The following is a 20,049-nucleotide window of genomic DNA, read 5'->3' as shown; positions in this document are numbered from 1 at the left end:
ATATTATGTTATTAATAAATTAATATATTTATTTATTTATTATGTATTTATTTATTTTTTATTAAAAGTAGTGAGTTTTAATGTTAAACTATATCTTATGTTATTACAGAATAATTTATTTATTTATTATATTCACTTATGATATTTTTAACTTTTTTATTTATTTTAAATAATTTATTCTAGTCATACGTAATTAGTATATTAATTTATAATAAATTATAATCATTAATTTGTTTAATTATCCAATTGTTATAATTAATTAAACCATAATTATTGTTTTAATTTATAATAAATTATAATCATTAAGTAATATAATATAATTTTTCATTAATTAGGATATTAATATATTCTAATACTACACGTTAAATCACTTATAAGTGTAGTAACCACGTTTATTTTTGTTAATTATATGTTTAGGTATATGTTCTATTTAAGTATATTATAAAATGTTACTTATTCTTTTTTTTATATCATATTTTTCATTTGGGGGCACTAACACTGGAATCTGTTTTTCAGCCACTTGAACTCGTCTATACTAACACCCAAACATGAGTTGAAGTGGAAGCAATTCATCTCACTTCAATTCAATTTTCCACTTCATATCCCCTTCATTATGGACTAACCCCCCCTAAAACATCCATACATGAGTTGAAGTTGAATCAATTCATTTCACTTCAATTCAAGTTCATTGTGGACTAACCCCCCTGCAGAATGAGAGATACAAGGAGTTAAGTGGTCTAAGTATGAGGGGCATTTTTATAATTGTGATAATCCGTTGATTAAATATAGAAGGGGTTGAGCACGACTACCAACAAACTCAGTTTTTTTACTGCTCTCATCCTCTCTCTTCTCCTCTTCTCAAATTCTCTCTATTTTCTCCTCATTCTTCACTTTTTCATGGTAATCTAAGAGGTTTTGTTCATCATCTACTCTATTGAAGAGAAGTTTGATCGCACTTATGTTTGACAGTCCATGGAGGGGTGACGGCATTGTGGCAAAGTGCCTACTTGTTGCAAGCTCCAAAGAAACTTTGGAAAATTTTGAAGAAGTTACAACAAAATTTCCCCACTAGTTGCAAGCTCTATGAGGATTATGGCAGAGTTTCTGGTTACTTTTTGCTCTTTTCCTCCATTCGAAAAAAAAAAAAGAGAATAAGGAAAAAAGGTAAGAAAAATAGGAAAAAAATTGAAGGAGATGAAATGGGAAAAAGGAAAAAAGGAGAAGAGTTTATCCCATCAAAATTTACAAATTCTTTCATAAGAACTATTTTTGTGCCTTTTTTATCTTCTATCTATAAGAAAAAAGGGAGAAGAAGGGAAAAAAAAGAATAAAGAAAATAAGGAGGAGAAGGAAAAAAAGGAAGAAAGGACAAAATGGAAAAAACGAAAAAAGAAAAAAATCATTAAATTGAGCATACTAAATATATCTAAAAAAATCTTTCTAGCGATCATTTCATTGGAAAAGTTCTTCAAAAACTCGTCTTCAATGTGGATTGTAGGTTGTAACTTGCTTGCATGATGCCAAAAATTGCTATTTATCATCGATCAGTTATACATCAAAGAATTTGTTCTTAGGCCGTGTACACACTGTCCGTCAGAATGTGGGAGTTGACCATGCCCGAAGTCGTTGCATTAACAACAAATTAAGGGGATGCCGAAGACAAAGCTGGTTATTGGAGAAAGAAAATTTCCCAGGAAGGCTCGCGATTCGACGAACCAAACCTGGCTTCGATCGAGTTCGGCTCGTTAAGGTAAACGAGCTGATTTCAGAGTTCGAACTTGATAGATAACGAATCAAACTGAACCGACACCTAAACGAACTCCGGCTCGATTCAAAGCCAGCCCTAGTAAGGTGTGGGCATATAAATTTTTTATTAAGTATCAAATACCTTCAAACTTTTCCTTTAATATAATAATCTATCACCGCCGGGAGAAGGAGATGGGCTCAAGCAAACACGCCCACCCTTGGAGACCACTCTTTGACCGGCGGCGCAAACCAGGCTTGACCAACGGACTCAAGTAAACAGGCAAAAGAAAAGATGGTCAAAGAGAACAAGTCGATTGGGGATGTACGTCTTCAATCTCCATTGATATCTATATAAGCAAATCCTCTTTCTTGGTCTCCCTGCAAAGACTCAAGCACCATGGACACCTTCTTCATCGGTCACGGAGCCCCAACTGTGGCCATCGACGCTTCGCTGCCGGTCAGGCCTTTCTTGCAGCAATGGCAGGAGAATATCTTGGCGACGAAGCCCAGAGGTATTCTCATCATCTCCGCTCACTGGGAAACGGCTGAACCCACCGTCACCGTTGTTGATCGAAACGATACCATCAACGTCTTCCAGATGTTTCCTGAACCCATGCCTCAGGTTTGGCTTTTGAACTCCGTTGCTCTCCTTCTTTCTTTCGCTTATCTTTCCAATTCTTTTTGAAAATTTAGAGCCGTTTTCGAGGAAGGGGTTTAACTGTCCGAAATTGAAGGCTGTATTCTACATGTCTCTCGTTATTTTGAACTGATTTGGATAGTTTCTGTGTCATTTTCTTCCACTGCAAGTTGTCATTTACCACTAATAAAAATCAACATGACGAGTTTCCGTCTGCACTGCAGCTTCGTTATCCAGCGCCGGGTTCCCCTGAACTGGCAAAGCAAGTGAAGGAATTGCTGATCAAGGGAGGATTCGAGCAGGTGAAGGAAGAGAAGTGCCGGGGGCTCGACCACGGCGCATGGGTCCCCTTAATTCTCATGTACCCAAATGCCGACGTTCCCGTCGTCGAGCTCTCTATCCAAACCGACAAGGACGGAACCCATCACTACAACATGGGCAAAGCCCTGGCTCCCCTACGGGACCAAGGGGTCCTCATCATCGGCTCCGGAAATGCCACCCATAATCTTCAGGTGCTTGGTTCTGATAACGAACCCGTCTTTCATTGGGCTCTCGCCTTCGATACATGGCTCAAGGAAGCACTCCTCGATGGACGGTAACAGCTCAACTCACGTCACTCCGTACTCGCAACGGTTGAATTTGTTTCTTTAAGACTGATCCATTCTTTGCTTTCAGACACGCCGACGTGAACCACTACAACGTGAAGGCGCCGTTCCCGAATATGGCGCATCCATCGCCGGAGCACTTCTACCCGTTGCATGTCGCGTTGGGGGCTGCTGGCGTGAAGGCGAAGGCGGAACTCATCCACCATAGCTGGTCTCTGGCTTCTCTCTCTTATGCCTCCTACCGTTTCGCAGCGGCTCAATGATGCTTTTAAACTCCTCTTTCATTTGTCAATTTGCTTTTCCATTGTAATTCTTTGCTCCTCCGTGTGTATTGGATAGGTTATGTTCTAATAAAGCCATTAGCCTCATCAACACTATTTTTGAAATACTTATTGCTTCTGGTTCTCAACGTTCTCATTCCAATTTTGGCTTTTCCGTGGTTGCTGTATTTAACAAACAAAAATGATCACATGGCTTTAATTAAAAACTTAAGGAACAGGACATGCCGCCATTAGAATGTCTTATAACTTGCAGTAACTACTCTTATGTTTTCTTGTGGTTTCGGCGGATCAATAACAAAAATAGAACAAACGTCAATTCTCAGCTATGAAACATTTTAGACCGTCATTTTCTCCTAACGTCCAGCTGAGTCCAAAGGTTCTCCGTTCTTCAACCTTTCCAAACATAGCCGATTTCTGTTTTTTTGTTTCTCGGCAGGAAGCACTATATAAATAGACAAGTTACAATGATCAGATCCCATCAGAACCCAGAAAGAAAATTTAAAAATAAAATGGCAGCCAAGTCTCTCGTTTCTGTGCTGCCTCTCCTCTGCCTTGTCTTCGTCTCCGTCCAAACTCCTCACGTTGCAAATGCCCATGGCATCTCCTACATCAACAAAATCTGTCAGAGAGCCACCCGGTTCAACCCCGCTATCAAGCTCGACTTCTGCGTCACTTCCCTCCAAACCGTTCCGGAGAGCTACACCACAGAGATCGCTGGACTATTGAAGATCACCACCGATTTGGCTCTGCAGAATGCTTCAAGAACAAGTGGTCTCATCAAGAAGATGAACTCTGTAGCTTGCGAAGACTTGACCAAGGACCAGTTGAATACCTGCCTCAACGCCTATACCTCTGCCGTTTCCTCTTTGCAGGAAAGCGCCCAAGCCTGTGCCGCGAAAAAGTACGACGGAGCCAAACTGGGGGTGGTACTGGATGGGGCAGCACAGTGCGAGAAGGCGTTTGCGAATGGAAATGGGTCTCTGTTAGCTGATGAGAACAGCAATCTCCGTCAGCTCGTCACCATTGCTCAGGCCTTGCACCGTTTTGCTACCAAACACTCGAAACATTGATAATTTGATCTCTGCTTCTTCGTTCTTGGTGTGCCATTGCTTTGTCCATCTCATGTTTTTTCTGTTGTCTGGATCAATTAAGCTGCAGCTCATAATAAAATAATTCGGAAGAAATGAAGAGAAATTTCATTGTTGTTACTGTTCATACTCTTATCCTGCAATGGTTACATGTCTTTGATTCATAGTGACTTTGATTGCTCCCTCATATGTGATTCATCTCTCTTTGGAAGAACGAGTTCTGTTCATATAAATGTAGAAGAATCACAAGGGTTTATATAGGTTTTGCATCTCAAGGACATCCTCCAACTAGGTGTCATCTAGGCGTGTTGACAAAATTATATAAATCAATGCTTAATCATTCATTTTTTCTCCCATTAATTTTGAATCTTGAATTCCTTCATGTAATTGATTGGAGTGATTTGAAATAACTTATCTCCTTGATTGATATGGGTAGATTGATCATGATTTGTAGGAGATCCTTGACTAGCTTTGGAAGGTTATATTGGGACCTGCATACGAGAATTGCATGGATGAATTTATCTATAGCCATGCATGGGGACTTCCCTCTTTGTGGGGATGATATGGACTTCACCCTTGCTTGGATTTGCATGGGTGACGTGTCCCACTTCTTCCCCCCCTCCCCCCCCCCCCCCCCCCCGAAAGGAAAACATTATCGTCATTTGCTATTCTCCTCTCCCTCTCCCTCGGCCTTCGTCTCCCGATGATTTTTCTCGCCCCATCTTCTTCCTCTCGTCTTCGCTCTCTCTGCTCCCTTTACTTTCTCTCATCATCTCACGTTTTCGCTGTCAATTTTCTTTCGTCATCGCTCGATTTTTTTGGCCCCATCTTCTTCTTCTCTTCTACGCATCTCCTCTTCGTTTCTCTCTCAGCCTCACTCGTCCTCCTCCCTCTCTCGTCTCCCTCTCTCTTTTCCCTCTCGGCCTCCCTCTCCCTTCTCGTTCTCGCTCTTCTTTCCTCCCCCCCTCCCGATTTTCTTTGATTTTCTTTGATTTTTTACATTTAGGCATCGATTTCTTCGATTGGGTTTAGATTTCCCCATTCGGTGGTGGTTTCCCCACAATTTCAGAAGGTAAGCCGAAACCCTAATTTTTTTCAACTAATTTACTGTTGTATTTGATTTAATTTTAATTTTTGTATGTAATTTATCTTGATTGTGGCCTAATTGTGGGATTAAAGGTTCATATTCGTCTTGATAGGGTTTAATTTCGGGATTAGAGTTGGGGTTTGGGGATTTTAGGGTTTTAAGGTCTAGGGTTTAGTCTTTAGGTCTGGAATTCGTGTTTATGCTTTTTTTTAAAAAAAAATAGGGTTCTCAGTTTTTGGGTGATAGTGTTTTAAGTGCTTAGGGTTTAGGGTTTGGGACTTTTAGGGGTTTTAAGGTCTAGGGTTTATGGTTTGGGGCTTTTAGGGGGTTTAGGGTTTGGGACTTTTAGGGGTTTTAAGGTCTAGGGTTTATGGTTATGGGCTTTGAGGGTTTTAAGGTCTAGGGTTTAGGGTCTAGGGTTTTAGGGTTTGGGACTTTTGGGGCTTATTTTAATTTGTTAGGATTCTCGATTAGGGTTTAGGATTAGGGGGTTTAGTCCAGTTTAAACAAGGCTTAGTCGCCTACACGGGCGTCCATTACCCAAAGAAACCCGACCCCCATCAATGACGGTGTACGATTTGTAGTGACTGTACAAGGGGCTCTACAAGGGGTGTTCGGTGAATTTGGACTTGATGAGTTTGTTTTTGCATTTTTCTAGTCATATGCAATGAAATTAGTTCGATTAATTTTGAAATGTTTTAGAATGTTGTTGAATATGTTTGAAGTGTTATGGAATGCTCTTGTCATGTGGTGAGGAGATTTTGGTGTTATAAATATCCACCACATGGTATTTTGTTATTTGTTGGTTGTGTTTCTGTGTATCCTAGTTACTACGACGGGTAATGGTTTTCTAATAAAAAAAAATTCCTTGAGGACCATCTCGGATTTAGATTATAAATGTCTGGAAGAAGACAACAAACTCCTTGATCATATGACATTTGGACCTTCGATGATGAAAACAAAATGCCCGATCTCCTGGTTGAGCAAATCAATATGGGGAAAAGGATGCCCAACGGGGTTTGGAAGCATGAAATATATTTGGACTGTGTCAATAGGTTCAATGAAGACGTAGCTAATAAAAAAACTGTTGAGCAGCTCAAGAATTGAACAAGATCATGGAAGAAAACTTACCAAGCAATAACGAGTTATCTCAACACTAGTAGGTTCGGTTGGGATGCAACCACACATCGAGTTACTGTATGTCATTCTGTATGGCAAGATTATATCAAGATCAGTAAATTATGATGTACTATAAAACATTTTGTATATTTTCCGTATTACTAGAACTCTATTCCAAGTCGTCTAAATGGTGTTTTATCCTTGTAGGAGCATAAAGAACCTAAAAAATATAGACAACAAGGCTGCCCCCTTTGTGACAAATTGGCTTTGGTAGTGGGAAACTCAATAGCCATGGGGAGAGTAAATCAAAATGACGAAGACATGTGCAATGGTGTCAGCATGAGGAAGAAAATTCACGCTTGGACATGCTCGAGGATGTTGATTTAGGTAGAGATACTCCTTTGCCATTCTTTACAGAAAATGAGTCGGCACCTGATCAGTCTCCAAGTGCTAACCCGTCAACTTCAAGTCATCGTAGAAAGATACCGCAAATGGCCATCGATGATAGTATCGTGTTCGTTGATACAATGAAAGAAATTGCCACCCTATTGCATGAAACTGTAATAAAACCTAAAGATGATAAAACCGTCGGAGAGAATTGGTATGAAGACCTCACAGAAATCCCAGACCTGTCAATAGAGATGAAGTATCGCGCTTCTCTATTGTTAGATACACCAATGAAGAAGGACATGTTTACGAAGCTGCTAGTGGAAGAGCGACTCGGTTTGCTTAGATTTTTTTCTGGTGAAATGTAGTCAATAGTTTTAAGTTCACTATTTATTTTGGGACTCTTGTTTTGAAGTTTAATTATGTTTTATTTATTTTGACTTTATAAGACATATCATTGATAGATTATGAATGTTATTATGGTTAAGATTTGGGTTTTCATGATTGTTGTGTTCTTATTGTGCGGATGAATATTGTGGGTGTGTGATTGGAGATGGTTTTATATAGGTGTGATTGAAAATAGGTTATGATTGATGATAAGGGTATGTTTTTGTGTTTATGACATTTAGGAAGAAACATGAATTATTTTTGAAGTCGTCATTGTGGTTGTGGTGATTGTATTTGCAAGTTTCCATGGAAGACAAAAACCGGAATGTAAGACTGATAGCATTCACATGTCTTATAGACATTATCGGAAGATACTATCTCAACCATAGGTATAGATGTGCACTACATCCTCGTGGGATTGGTGGTCCGATTTATTTTCAAAAGGCATTAGCGAAATCACCTGGTAAATTTTGAAAAGTTTACAGGATGAATCAAATTGTGTTTAAAAAAATGGCAGAGATACTTTATAGTAAAGGATTTTTATCACCCACAAAGACCATCTCAGTGGAAGAACAACTTGCATATTTTCTCCTAACTGTTGGTCAAGGACAAGCATATAGTGTCACAATAGGGATGTTTGATAGATCAAACTGGACTATAAGTAGGTATTTCAATAAGGTGTTGAATGCTATTATCAAACTTCGGCCTGATTACATCAAATGGCCTTCAAAACGGACTCACTCGAAGATTTTAAACAATCCAATGTTTTATCCGTATTTAAAGGTAACATCACTTGGCATCTAATGAACAATTTTAGATTAATATTTAGAGTTATTTTGTATTAATTGAAATGATATAGTTAAGATTGTATCGGGGCTATTGATGGAACTCATATTAAAACAAACATCCTACTTGAAGAACAACAAAGGTTCTGGAACAGATAGGGCTTTCTCTCACAAAATGTGATGGCAACATGTACAATTGATATACAATTCACTTATGTACTTGTTGGGTGGGAGGGATCAGCAGCTAATTCCCGTGTATTGAAGGACGCATTGACTTGCCGAAATATAATCTGTGTACCTGAAGGTAAATAATATATTTTTATGTAGTAATTTTGTTTTATTTTATCTTCAATTATCTTATGTGGAAAATATTTTGTACTGTAGGTAAATATTATCTAGTCGATGCTAGTTATGCAAATATGCCAAGATTTTTGGCTCCATATCGACGAACTCGTTATCATCTACAAGAATTTGGAGACAACCTTCCTAGAAATGATAAAGAGTTATTCATCTGAAGGCACTCATCTTTGAGGAATACTATTGAACTAACTTTTGATGCTTTAAAAGCTCGATTCCAAATGTTGAAAAGCGCTCCTCCGTTTTCTTATAAGATCGAGATGAAAATTGTAATAGCTTGTTCCATACTACACAATTATATATGTAAAGAGGATTACAATGATATGTTTGAATTGGAAAATGATGATTCAGATGATGAGGTTGGTGGAGGAGGTGATGAGGTTCGATTAGTAGGTGAAAATTCGGATGAAGATAGAGATGATTTTGGGGATGAAGGCAACCTATCAACAACAATGCGGGGGCATCGTGCATTAGAATCCACTAGAGCTGCACAATTTCGAGATGCCATAGCGACTAGCATGTGGAATGATTATTAGTGGTTGTACTTTATTGCTTTTAAACATGTATGTTGTCGTTCGTATGTACTAAACTAGTAAGTTGATGATGTTAAACGCATGAACTCGTTGTTAAAAATAATTTACGTTAATTATATTCGTTTTTGTTATTTTATTCTTTTTTTTACGAGTTTACAATTTACTCTAGTCACACGTAATTAGTATATTAATTTATAATAAACTGTAATCATTAATTGGTATAATTATCCAATTTCTTTAATTAATTAAACAAATGGTTTTACAATTTGTGTTAATAATTTATTAATTATTAATAAGTAAAAATAATTAATTTTTTTAATTATCCAATTAATTAAACCATTAGATTTTCATTTTGTGTGAATATATTATTAATTAATAATATGTAAAATATATATTATGTCATTGATAAATTAATATATTTATTTATTTATTAGGTATTTTTTATTTTTTATTAAAATAATGAGTTTTAATTTTAAACTATATCTTATGTTATTATGAAATAATTTATTTTTATTATATTCATTTATGTTATTTTTAAATTTTTTATTTATTTTAAAAATTTTATTCTAGTCACACGTAATTAGTATATTAATTTATAATAAACTGTAATCATTAATTGGTTTAATTATCCTATTTCTATAATTAATTAAACCATTAGGTTTATTTATTATATTCTCTTATGTTATTTTTTAATTTTTTTATTAATTTTGTATAATTTATTCTTGTCACACGTAATTATTGTTTTAATTTATAATAAAATATAATCATTAAGTAATATAATATAGTTTTTCATTAATTAAGATATTAATATATTCTAATACTACACGTTAAATCACTTATAAGTGTAGTAACCACGTTTATTTTGGTTAATTATATGTTTAGGTGTATGTTCTATTTAAGTATATTGTAAAATGTTACTCATTCTCTTCTTTATAACATATTTTTCATTTGGGGGCACTAACACTGGAATCTGTTTTCCAACCACTTGAACTCGTCTACACTAAGGGGGGGTTAGTCTCCCAAATAGATTTTCCAAGTTCAAGTTCATGTCCAACATGAAGATCATGTCAGTCATGTACATGAAGATCATCTTAGTGTTGACGACTTCATGTGCATTGGAAAACAGTTTCCAGTGTTAGTGCCCCAAACTGAGAAAAACATAAAAAATAAGAGAATCTCTAAACCTTTATAGTGCACTTAATTACAACATAATCCTTAAACCCCAAATTAGGTAAAACAACCATTATTACTACACGAATAAGTTATTTAATGTATAATTAAATATATTAATATATTTATTAATTGAATTAGATATTTTATTGTGCATTAATATGGTAATTACATGAGCCAATGAAATACGTATATGATTAATTACAAATAATAAATAAATAACGTTATAAATAAAAAAACGAAAGTAATACGTTAAGTTATTAATTTATTAATAACATATGATATACTTTAACCTAAAAATGAATAATTTAAGAGAAAAAATTGATCTAATCATAACTTTAACACACTATATATTTGTACATAATATATTTTATGTATTATTAATTAATAATATATTATCACAAAATTTAAAACCATTGGTTTAATTAACTATAGCGATCGGATAATTTTACCAAAATAATTTATCAAATATTTATTTTAACAATATTTTAATTATGACTATTAAATCTCTATTTTAATATAGTAATTGTAAAATAAAAATAATTATTTTATAAATTAAAATTATAAATTAATGATTTTTATGAAGATAGTTTAAGTTTTCCTAACTTAGGAAAAATTAAACATCTTCATCTTCCTCAGCAGTGAGCCAGCGGGCGACGGGGACGGGCTAGGCAAAGGCGATGGCCGGCGACGGCTGTGGGCAATGCCGACAGAGGCGGCGCTCCGACAGTACGCCTAGAGGGAGAAGAGAGGGAGGCCGAGAAGCTCTGCAACAGATGCTCGACCTCCCGTGCTCTGTGGGAATGAGAGAGGGAGCAGAGAATGAGAGAGGGCTGCAGGAATGGAGACGAGATAGGGTTGCGGAGACGAGAGAGGGCTGCGGGAATGGAGACGAGAGAGGGAGCAGAGAATGAGAGAGGGCTGCGGGAATGCAATGGCAGAGAGGGTGTGCGGCAGAGAGAGCTCCAAGAGACAGCCCCGCGCGAGAATCATGTAGATGATTCTCAAAATCGGGCGGAAAGCACTTTCCGCCGTTTACTCTTGGGACATGAACTCCTGAGTCATGTATGTTCATGTACATGACATGATATTTGGCGCCCCCTAACGACACCAGGACATGAACTGTGTAATGCGCATGAAGATCATGTCCTGAGTCATGTGCACTAACCCCCCCTAACATCCAAACATGAGTTGAAGTTGAATCAATTCATTTCACTTCAATTCAAGTTCATTGAGGACTAACCCCCCTGCAGAATGAGAGATACAAGGAGTTAAGTGGTCTAAGTATGAGGGGCATTTTTATAATTGTGATAATCCGTTGATTAAATATAGAAGGGGTTGAGCACGACTACCAACAAACTCAGTTTTTTTACTGCTCTCATCCTCTCTCTTCTCCTCTTCTCAAATTCTCTCTATTTTCTCCTCATTCTTCACTTTTTCATGGTAATCTAAGAGGTTTTGTTCATCATCTACTCTATTGAAGAGAAGTTTGATCGCACTTACGTTTGACAGTCCATGGAGGGGTGACGGCATTGTGGCAAAGTGCCTACTTGTTGCAAGCTCCAAAGAAACTTTGGAAAATTTTGAAGAAGTTACAACAAAATTTCCCCACTAGTTGCAAGCTCTATGAGGATTATGGCAGAGTTTCTGGTTACTTTTTGCTCTTTTCCTCCATTCGAAAAAAAAAAAAGAGAATAAGGAAAAAAGGTAAGAAAAATAGGAAAAAAATTGAAGGAGATGAAATGGAAAAAAGGAAAAAAGGAGAAGAGTTTATCCCATCAAAATTTACAAATTCTTTCATAAGAACTATTTTTGTGCCTTTTTTATCTTCTATCTATAAGAAAAAAGGGAGAAGAAGGGAAAAAAAAGAATAAAGAAAATAAGGAGGAGAAGGAAAAAAAGGAAGAAAGGACAAAATGGAAAAAACGAAAAAAGAAAAAAATCATTAAATTGAGCATACTAAATATATCTAAAAAAATCTTTCTAGCGATCATTTCATTGGAAAAGTTCTTCAAAAACTCGTCTTCAATGTGGATTGTAGGTTGTAACTTGCTTGCATAATGCCAAAAATTGCTATTTATCATCGATCAGTTATACATCAAAGAATTTGTTCTTAGGCCGTGTACATACTGTCCGTCAGAATGTGGGAGTTGACCATGCCCGAAGTCGTTGCATTAACAACAAATTAAGGGGATGCCGAAGACAAAGCTGGTTATTGGAGAAAGAAAATTTCCCAGGAAGGCTCGCGATTCGACGAACCAAACCTGGCTTCGGTCGAGCTCGGCTCGTTAAGGTAAACGAGCTGATTTCAGAGTTCGAACTCGATAGATAACGAATCAAACTGAACCGACACCTAAACGAACTCCCGCTCGATTCAAAGCCAGCCCTAGTAAGGTGTGGGCATATAAATTTTTTATTAAGTATCAAATACCTTCAGACTTTTCCTTTAATATAATAATCTATCACCGCCGGGAGAAGGAGATGGGCTCAAGCAAACACGCCCACCCTTGGAGACCACTCTTTGACCGGCGGCGCAAACCAGGCTTGACCAACGGACTCAAGTAAACAGGCAAAAGAAAAGATGGTCAAAGAGAACAAGTCGATTGGGGATGTACGTCTTCAATCTCCATTGATATCTATATAAGCAAATCCTCTTTCTTGGTCTCCCTGCAAAGACTCAAGCACCATGGACACCTTCTTCATCGGTCACGGAGCCCCAACTGTGGCCATCGACGCTTCGCTGCCGGTCAGGCCTTTCTTGCAGCAATGGCAGGAGAATATCTTGGCGACGAAGCCCAGAGGTATTCTCATCATCTCCGCTCACTGGGAAACGGCTGAACCCACCGTCACCGTTGTTGATCGAAACGATACCATCAACGTCTTCCAGATGTTTCCTGAACCCATGCCTCAGGTTTGGCTTTTGAACTCCGTTGCTCTCCTTCTTTCTTTCGCTTATCTTTCCAATTCTTTTTGAAAATTTAGAGCCGTTTTCGAGGAAGGGGTTTAACTGTCCGAAATTGAAGGCTGTATTCTACATGTCTCTCGTTATTTTGAACTGATTTGGATAGTTTCTGTGTCATTTTCTTCCACTGCAAGTTGTCATTTACCACTAATAAAAATCAACATGACGAGTTTCCGTCTGCACTGCAGCTTCGTTATCCAGCGCCGGGTTCCCCTGAACTGGCAAAGCAAGTGAAGGAATTGCTGATCAAGGGAGGATTCGAGCAGGTGAAGGAAGAGAAGTGCCGGGGGCTCGACCACGGCGCATGGGTCCCCTTAATTCTCATGTACCCAAATGCCGACGTTCCCGTCGTCGAGCTCTCTATCCAAACCGACAAGGACGGAACCCATCACTACAACATGGGCAAAGCCCTGGCTCCCCTACGGGACCAAGGGGTCCTCATCATCGGCTCCGGAAATGCCACCCATAATCTTCAGGTGCTTGGTTCTGATAACGAACCCGTCTTTCCTTGGGCTCTCGCCTTCGATACATGGCTCAAGGAAGCACTCCTCGATGGACGGTAACAGCTCAACTCACGTCACTCCGTACTCGCAACGGTTGAATTTGTTTCTTTAAGACTGATCCATTCTTTGCTTTCAGACACGCCGACGTGAACCACTACAACGTGAAGGCGCCGTTCCCGAATATGGCGCATCCATCGCCGGAGCACTTCTACCCGTTGCATGTCGCGTTGGGGGCTGCTGGCGTGAAGGCGAAGGCGGAACTCATCCACCATAGCTGGTCTCTGGCTTCTCTCTCTTATGCCTCCTACCGTTTCGCAGCGGCTCAATGATGCTTTTAAACTCCTCTTTCATTTGTCAATTTGCTTTTCCATTGTAATTCTTTGCTCCTCCGTGTGTATTGGATAGGTTATGTTCTAATAAAGCCATTAGCCTCATCAACACTATTTTTGAAATACTTATTGCTTCTGGTTCTCAACGTTCTCATTCCAATTTTGGCTTTTCCGTGGTTGCTGTATTTAACAAACAAAAATGATCACATGGCTTTAATTAAAAACTTAAGGAACAGGACATGCCGCCATTAGAATGTCTTATAACTTGCAGTAACTACTCTTATGTTTTCTTGTGGTTTCGGCGGATCAATAACAAAAATAGAACAAACGTCAATTCTCAGCTATGAAACATTTTAGACCGTCATTTTCTCCTAACGTCCAGCTGAGTCCAAAGGTTCTCCGTTCTTCAACCTTTCCAAACATAGCCGATTTCTGTTTTTTTGTTTCTCGGCAGGAAGCACTATATAAATAGACAAGTTACAATGATCAGATCCCATCAGAACCCAGAAAGAAAATTTAAAAATAAAATGGCAGCCAAGTCTCTCGTTTCTGTGCTGCCTCTCCTCTGCCTTGTCTTCGTCTCCGTCCAAACTCCTCACGTTGCAAATGCCCATGGCATCTCCTACATCAACAAAATCTGTCAGAGAGCCACCCGGTTCAACCCCGCTATCAAGCTCGACTTCTGCGTCACTTCCCTCCAAACCGTTCCGGAGAGCTACACCACAGAGATCGCTGGACTATTGAAGATCACCACCGATTTGGCTCTGCAGAATGCTTCAAGAACAAGTGGTCTCATCAAGAAGATGAACTCTGTAGCTTGCGAAGACTTGACCAAGGACCAGTTGAATACCTGCCTCAACGCCTATACCTCTGCCGTTTCCTCTTTGCAGGAAAGCGCCCAAGCCTGTGCCGCGAAAAAGTACGACGGAGCCAAACTGGGGGTGGTACTGGATGGGGCAGCACAGTGCGAGAAGGCGTTTGCGAATGGAAATGGGTCTCTGTTAGCTGATGAGAACAGCAATCTCCGTCAGCTCGTCACCATTGCTCAGGCCTTGCACCGTTTTGCTACCAAACACTCGAAACATTGATAATTTGATCTCTGCTTCTTCGTTCTTGGTGTGCCATTGCTTTGTCCATCTCATGTTTTTTCTGTTGTCTGGATCAATTAAGCTGCAGTTCATAATAAAATAATTCGGAAGAAATGAAGAGAAATTTCATTGTTGTTACTGTTCATACTCTTATCCTGCAATGGTTACATGTCTTTGATTCATAGTGACTTTGATTGCTCCCTCATATGTGATTCATCTCTCTTTGGAAGAACGAGTTCTGTTCATATAAATGTAGAAGAATCACAAGGGTTTATATAGGTTTTGCATCTCAAGGACATCCTCCAACTAGGTGTCATCTAGGCGTGTTGACAAAATTATATAAATCAATGCTTAATCATTCATTTTTTCTCCCATTAATTTTGAATCTTGAATTCCTTCATGTAATTGATTGGAGTGATTTGAAATAACTTATCTCCTTGATTGATATGGGTAGATTGATCATGATTTGTAGGAGATCCTTGACTAGCTTTGGAAGGTTATATTGGGACCTGCATACGAGAATTGCATGGATGAATTTATCTATAGCCATGCATGGGGACTTCCCTCTTTGTGGGGATGATATGGACTTCACCCTTGCTTGGATTTGCATGGGTGACGTGTCCCACTTCTTCCCCCCCTCCCCCCCCCCCCCCCCCCCCCCCCCGAAAGGAAAACATTATCGTCATTTGCTATTCTCCTCTCCCTCTCCCTCGGCCTTCGTCTCCCGATGATTTTTCTCGCCCCATCTTCTTCCTCTCGTCTTCGCTCTCTCTGCTCCCTTTACTTTCTCTCATCATCTCACGTTTTCGCTGTCAATTTTCTTTCGTCATCGCTCGATTTTTTTGGCCCCATCTTCTTCTTCTCTTCTACGCATCTCCTCTTCGTTTCTCTCTCAGCCTCACTCGTCCTCCTCCCTCTCTCGTCTCCCTCTCTCTTTTCCCTCTCGGCCTCCCTCTCCCTTCTCGTTCTCGCTCTTCTTTCCTCCCCCCCTCCCGATTTTCTTTGATTTTCTTTGATTTTTTACATTTAGGCATCGATTTCTTCGATTGGGTTTAGATTTCCCCATTCGGTGGTGGTTTCCCCACAATTTCAGAAGGTAAGCCGAAACCCTAATTTTTTTCAACTAATTTAGTGTTGTATTTGATTTAATTTTAATTTTTGTATGTAATTTATCTTGATTGTGGCCTAATTGTGGGATTAAAGGTTCATATTCGTCTTGATAGGGTTTAATTTCGGGATTAGAGTTGGGGTTTGGGGATTTTAGGGTTTTAAGGTCTAGGGTTTAGTCTTTAGGTCTGGAATTCGTGTTTATGCTTTTTTTTAAAAAAAAATAGGGTTCTCAGTTTTTGGGGTGATAGTGTTTTAAGTGCTTAGGGTTTAGGGTTTGGGACTTTTAGGGGTTTTAAGGTCTAGGGTTTATGGTTTGGGGCTTTTAGGGGGTTTAGGGTTTGGGACTTTTAGGGGTTTTAAGGTCTAGGGTTTATGGTTATGGGCTTTGAGGGTTTTAAGGTCTAGGGTTTAGGGTCTAGGGTTTTAGGGTTTGGGACTTTTGGGGCTTATTTTAATTTGTTAGGATTCTCGATTAGGGTTTAGGATTAGGGGGTTTAGTCCAGTTTAAACAAGGCTTAGTCGCCTACACGGGCGTCCATTACCCAAAGAAACCCGACCCCCATCAATGACGGTGTACGGTTTGTAGTGACTGTACAAGGGGCTCTACAAGGGGTGTTCGGTGAATTTGGACTTGATGAGTTTGTTTTTGCATTTTTCTAGTCATATGCAATGAAATTAGTTCGATTAATTTTGAAATGTTTTAGAATGTTGTTGAATATGTTTGAAGTGTTATGGAATGCTCTTGTCATGTGGTGAGGAGATTTTGGTGTTATAAATATCCACCACATGGTATTTTGTTATTTGTTGGTTGTGTTTCTGTGTATCCTAGTTACTACGACGGGTAATGGTTTTCTAATAAAAAAAAATTCCTTGAGGACCATCTCGGATTTAGATTATAAATGTCTGGAAGAAGACAACAAACTCCTTGATCATATGACATTTGGACCTTCGATGATGAAAACAAAATGCCCGATCTCCTGGTTGAGCAAATCAATATGGGGAAAAGGATGCCCAACGGGGTTTGGAAGCATGAAATATATTTGGACTGTGTCAATAGGTTCAATGAAGACGTAGCTAATAAAAAAACTGTTGAGCAGCTCAAGAATTGAACAAGATCATGGAAGAAAACTTACCAAGCAATAACGAGTTATCTCAACACTAGTGGGTTCGGTTGGGATGCAACCACACATCGAGTTACTGTATGTCATTCTGTATGGCAAGATTATATCAAGATCAGTAAATTATGATGTACTATAAAACATTTTGTATATTTTCCGTATTACTAGAACTCTATTCCAAGTCGTCTAAATGGTGTTTTATCCTTGTAGGAGCATAAAGAACCTAAAAAATATAGACAACAAGGCTGCCCCCTTTATGACAAATTGGCTTTGGTAGTGGGAAACTCAATAGCCATGGGGAGAGTAAATCAAAATGACGAAGACATGTGCAATGGTGTCAGCATGAGGAAGAAAATTCACGCTTGGACATGCTCGAGGATGTTGATTTAGGTAGAGATACTCCTTTGCCATTCTTTACAGAAAATGAGTCGGCACCTGATCAGTCTCCAAGTGCTAACCCGTCAACTTCAAGTCATCGTAGAAAGATACCGCAAATGGCCATCGATGATAGTATCGTGTTCGTTGATACAATGAAAGAAATTGCCACCCTATTGCATGAAACTGTAATAAAACCTAAAGATGATAAAACCGTCGGAGAGAATTGGTATGAAGACCTCACAGAAATCCCAGACCTGTCAATAGAGATGAAGTATCGCGCTTCTTTATTGTTAGATACACCAATGAAGAAGGACATGTTTACGAAGCTGCTAGTGGAAGAGCGACTCGGTTTGCTTAGATTTTTTTCTGGTGAAATGTAGTCAATAGTTTTAAGTTCACTATCTATTTTGGGACTCTTGTTTTGAAGTTTAATTATGTTTTTTTTATTTTGACTTTATAAGACATATCATTGATAGATTATGAATGTTATTATGGTTAAGATTTGGGTTTTCATGATTGTTGTGTTCTTATTGTGCGGATGAATATTGTGGGTGTGTGATTGGAGATGGTTTTATATAGGTGTGATTGAAAATAGGTTATGATTGATGATAAGGGTATGTTTTTGTGTTTATGACATTTAGGAAGAAACATGAATTATTTTTGAAGTCGTCATTGTGGTTGTGGTGATTGTATTTGCAGGTTTCCATGGAAGACAAAAACCGGAATGTAAGACTGATAGCATTCACATGTCTTATAGACATTATCGGAAGATACTATCTCAACCATAGGTATAGATGTGCACTACATCCTCGTGGGATTGGTGGTCCGATTTATTTTCAAAAGGCATTAGCGAAATCACCTGGTAAATTTTGAAAAGTTTACAGGATGAATCAAATTGTGTTTAAAAAAATGGCAGAGATACTTTATAGTAAAGGATTTTTATCACCCACAAAGACCATCTCAGTGGAAGAACAACTTGCATATTTTCTCCTAACTGTTGGTCAAGGACAAGCATATAGTGTCACAATAGGGATGTTTGATAGATCAAACTGGACTATAAGTAGGTATTTCAATAAGGTGTTGAATGCTATTATCAAACTTCGGCCTGATTACATCAAATGGCCTTCAAAACGGACTCACTCGAAGATTTTAAACAATCCAATGTTTTATCCGTATTTAAAGGTAACATCACTTGGCATCTAATGAACAATTTTAGATTAATATTTAGAGTTATTTTGTATTAATTGAAATGATATAGTTAAGATTGTATCGGGGCTATTGATGGAACTCATATTAAAACAAACATCCTACTTGAAGAACAACAAAGGTTCTGGAACAGATAGGGCTTTCTCTCACAAAATGTGATGGCAACATGTACAATTGATATACAATTCACTTATGTACTTGTTGGGTGGGAGGGATCAGCAGCTAATTCCCGTGTATTGAAGGACGCATTGACTTGCCGAAATATAATCTGTGTACCTGAAGGTAAATAATATATTTTTATGTAGTAATTTTGTTTTATTTTATCTTCAATTATCTTATGTGGAAAATATTTTGTACTGTAGGTAAATATTATCTAGTCGATGCTAGTTATGCAAATATGCCAAGATTTTTGGCTCCATATCGACGAACTCGTTATCATCTACAAGAATTTGGAGACAACCTTCCTAGAAATGATAAAGAGTTATTCATCTGAAGGCACTCATCTTTGAGGAATACTATTGAACTAACTTTTGATGCTTTAAAAGCTCGATTCCAAATGTTGAAAAGCGCTCCTCCGTTTTCTTATAAGATCGAGATGAAAATTGTAATAGCTTGTTCCATACTACACAATTATATATGTAAAGAGGATTACAATGATATGTTTGAATTGGAAAATGATGATTCAGATGATGAGGTTGGTGGAGGAGGTGATGAGGTTCGATTAGTAGGTGAAAATTCGGATGAAGATAGAGATGATTTTGGGGATGAAGGCAACCTATCAACAACAATGCGGGGGCATCGTGCATTAGAATCCACTAGAGCTGCACAATTTCGAGATGCCATAGCGACTAGCATGTGGAATGATTATTAGTGGTTGTACTTTATTGCTTTTAAACATGTATGTTGTCGTTCGTATGTACTAAACTAGTAAGTTGATGATGTTAAACGCATGAACTCGTTGTTAAAAATAATTTACGTTAATTATATTCGTTTTTGTTATTTTATTCTTTTTTTTACGAGTTTACAATTTACTCTAGTCACACGTAATTAGTATATTAATTTATAATAAACTGTAATCATTAATTGGTATAATTATCCAATTTCTTTAATTAATTAAACAAATGGTTTTACAATTTGTGTTAATAATTTATTAATTATTAATAAGTAAAAATA

The 20,049-nt window shown here is 38.0% G+C and overlaps 6 protein-coding genes across 6 annotated transcripts; all 6 read left to right on the top strand.

Moving 5' to 3' along the window:
- Positions 1 to 2,143: 2,143 nt before the first annotated feature.
- Positions 2,144 to 3,251, top strand: LOC137945658 (extradiol ring-cleavage dioxygenase-like). Its single transcript, XM_068791619.1, has 3 exons — positions 2,144 to 2,368; positions 2,608 to 2,978; positions 3,059 to 3,251. Exons 1-3 carry the CDS (start codon positions 2,144 to 2,146, stop codon positions 3,249 to 3,251), a joined length of 789 nt encoding a protein of 262 aa, XP_068647720.1.
- A 527-nt stretch (positions 3,252 to 3,778) lies between these two features.
- LOC137946652 (putative invertase inhibitor) lies at positions 3,779 to 4,339 on the top strand. The gene has a single exon (XM_068792979.1). The coding sequence runs from the start codon at positions 3,779 to 3,781 to the stop codon at positions 4,337 to 4,339; it is 561 nt and encodes a 186-aa protein (XP_068649080.1).
- Positions 4,340 to 8,302: 3,963 nt separating this feature from the next.
- On the top strand, positions 8,303 to 9,015 carry LOC137946651 (uncharacterized). Its single transcript, XM_068792978.1, has 2 exons — positions 8,303 to 8,426; positions 8,690 to 9,015. Exons 1-2 carry the CDS (start codon positions 8,303 to 8,305, stop codon positions 9,013 to 9,015), a joined length of 450 nt encoding a protein of 149 aa, XP_068649079.1.
- A 3,853-nt stretch (positions 9,016 to 12,868) lies between these two features.
- On the top strand, positions 12,869 to 13,976 carry LOC137946994 (extradiol ring-cleavage dioxygenase-like). Its single transcript, XM_068793288.1, has 3 exons — positions 12,869 to 13,093; positions 13,333 to 13,703; positions 13,784 to 13,976. The coding sequence occupies exons 1-3, from the start codon at positions 12,869 to 12,871 to the stop codon at positions 13,974 to 13,976; spliced, it is 789 nt and encodes a 262-aa protein (XP_068649389.1).
- Positions 13,977 to 14,503: 527 nt separating this feature from the next.
- Positions 14,504 to 15,064, top strand: LOC137946650 (putative invertase inhibitor). The gene has a single exon (XM_068792977.1). It carries the CDS (start codon positions 14,504 to 14,506, stop codon positions 15,062 to 15,064), a length of 561 nt encoding a protein of 186 aa, XP_068649078.1.
- Positions 15,065 to 19,034: 3,970 nt separating this feature from the next.
- On the top strand, positions 19,035 to 19,747 carry LOC137946649 (uncharacterized). The gene is made up of 2 exons (XM_068792976.1): positions 19,035 to 19,158; positions 19,422 to 19,747. Exons 1-2 carry the CDS (start codon positions 19,035 to 19,037, stop codon positions 19,745 to 19,747), a joined length of 450 nt encoding a protein of 149 aa, XP_068649077.1.
- The last annotated feature ends 302 nt before the right edge of the window (positions 19,748 to 20,049 follow it).

This window comes from Aristolochia californica, unplaced genomic scaffold, assembly GCF_029961685.1.
Source record: "Aristolochia californica isolate CCGP_79_NKW_82.1479 unplaced genomic scaffold, dmAriCali1.0.hap1 SCAF_12, whole genome shotgun sequence".
In the NCBI taxonomy this organism is placed as follows: Eukaryota; Viridiplantae; Streptophyta; class Magnoliopsida; order Piperales; family Aristolochiaceae; genus Aristolochia; species Aristolochia californica.
The sequence above is the reverse complement of the archived record's forward strand: the minus strand, read 5'-3'. Positions and strand labels throughout refer to the sequence as shown.

What these genes read in the sequence shown, in the direction of transcription:
- LOC137945658 (XM_068791619.1), top strand. Translation starts at nt 2,144, where the DNA reads ATGGACACCTTCTTCATCGGTCACGGAGCCCCAACTGTGGCCATCGAC. An exon ending in TTCCTGAACCCATGCCTCAG is followed by an intron (nt 2,369 to 2,607) that starts GTTTGGCTTTTG and finishes TCTGCACTGCAG; the next exon opens with CTTCGTTATCCAGCGCCGGG. An exon ending in GAAGCACTCCTCGATGGACG is followed by an intron (nt 2,979 to 3,058) that starts GTAACAGCTCAA and finishes CTTTGCTTTCAG; the next exon opens with ACACGCCGACGTGAACCACT.
- LOC137946652 (XM_068792979.1), top strand. Translation starts at nt 3,779, where the DNA reads ATGGCAGCCAAGTCTCTCGTTTCTGTGCTGCCTCTCCTCTGCCTTGTC.
- LOC137946651 (XM_068792978.1), top strand. Translation starts at nt 8,303, where the DNA reads ATGGCAACATGTACAATTGATATACAATTCACTTATGTACTTGTTGGG. An exon ending in TATAATCTGTGTACCTGAAG is followed by an intron (nt 8,427 to 8,689) that starts GTAAATAATATA and finishes ATGCTTTAAAAG; the next exon opens with CTCGATTCCAAATGTTGAAA.
- LOC137946994 (XM_068793288.1), top strand. Translation starts at nt 12,869, where the DNA reads ATGGACACCTTCTTCATCGGTCACGGAGCCCCAACTGTGGCCATCGAC. An exon ending in TTCCTGAACCCATGCCTCAG is followed by an intron (nt 13,094 to 13,332) that starts GTTTGGCTTTTG and finishes TCTGCACTGCAG; the next exon opens with CTTCGTTATCCAGCGCCGGG. An exon ending in GAAGCACTCCTCGATGGACG is followed by an intron (nt 13,704 to 13,783) that starts GTAACAGCTCAA and finishes CTTTGCTTTCAG; the next exon opens with ACACGCCGACGTGAACCACT.
- LOC137946650 (XM_068792977.1), top strand. Translation starts at nt 14,504, where the DNA reads ATGGCAGCCAAGTCTCTCGTTTCTGTGCTGCCTCTCCTCTGCCTTGTC.
- LOC137946649 (XM_068792976.1), top strand. Translation starts at nt 19,035, where the DNA reads ATGGCAACATGTACAATTGATATACAATTCACTTATGTACTTGTTGGG. An exon ending in TATAATCTGTGTACCTGAAG is followed by an intron (nt 19,159 to 19,421) that starts GTAAATAATATA and finishes ATGCTTTAAAAG; the next exon opens with CTCGATTCCAAATGTTGAAA.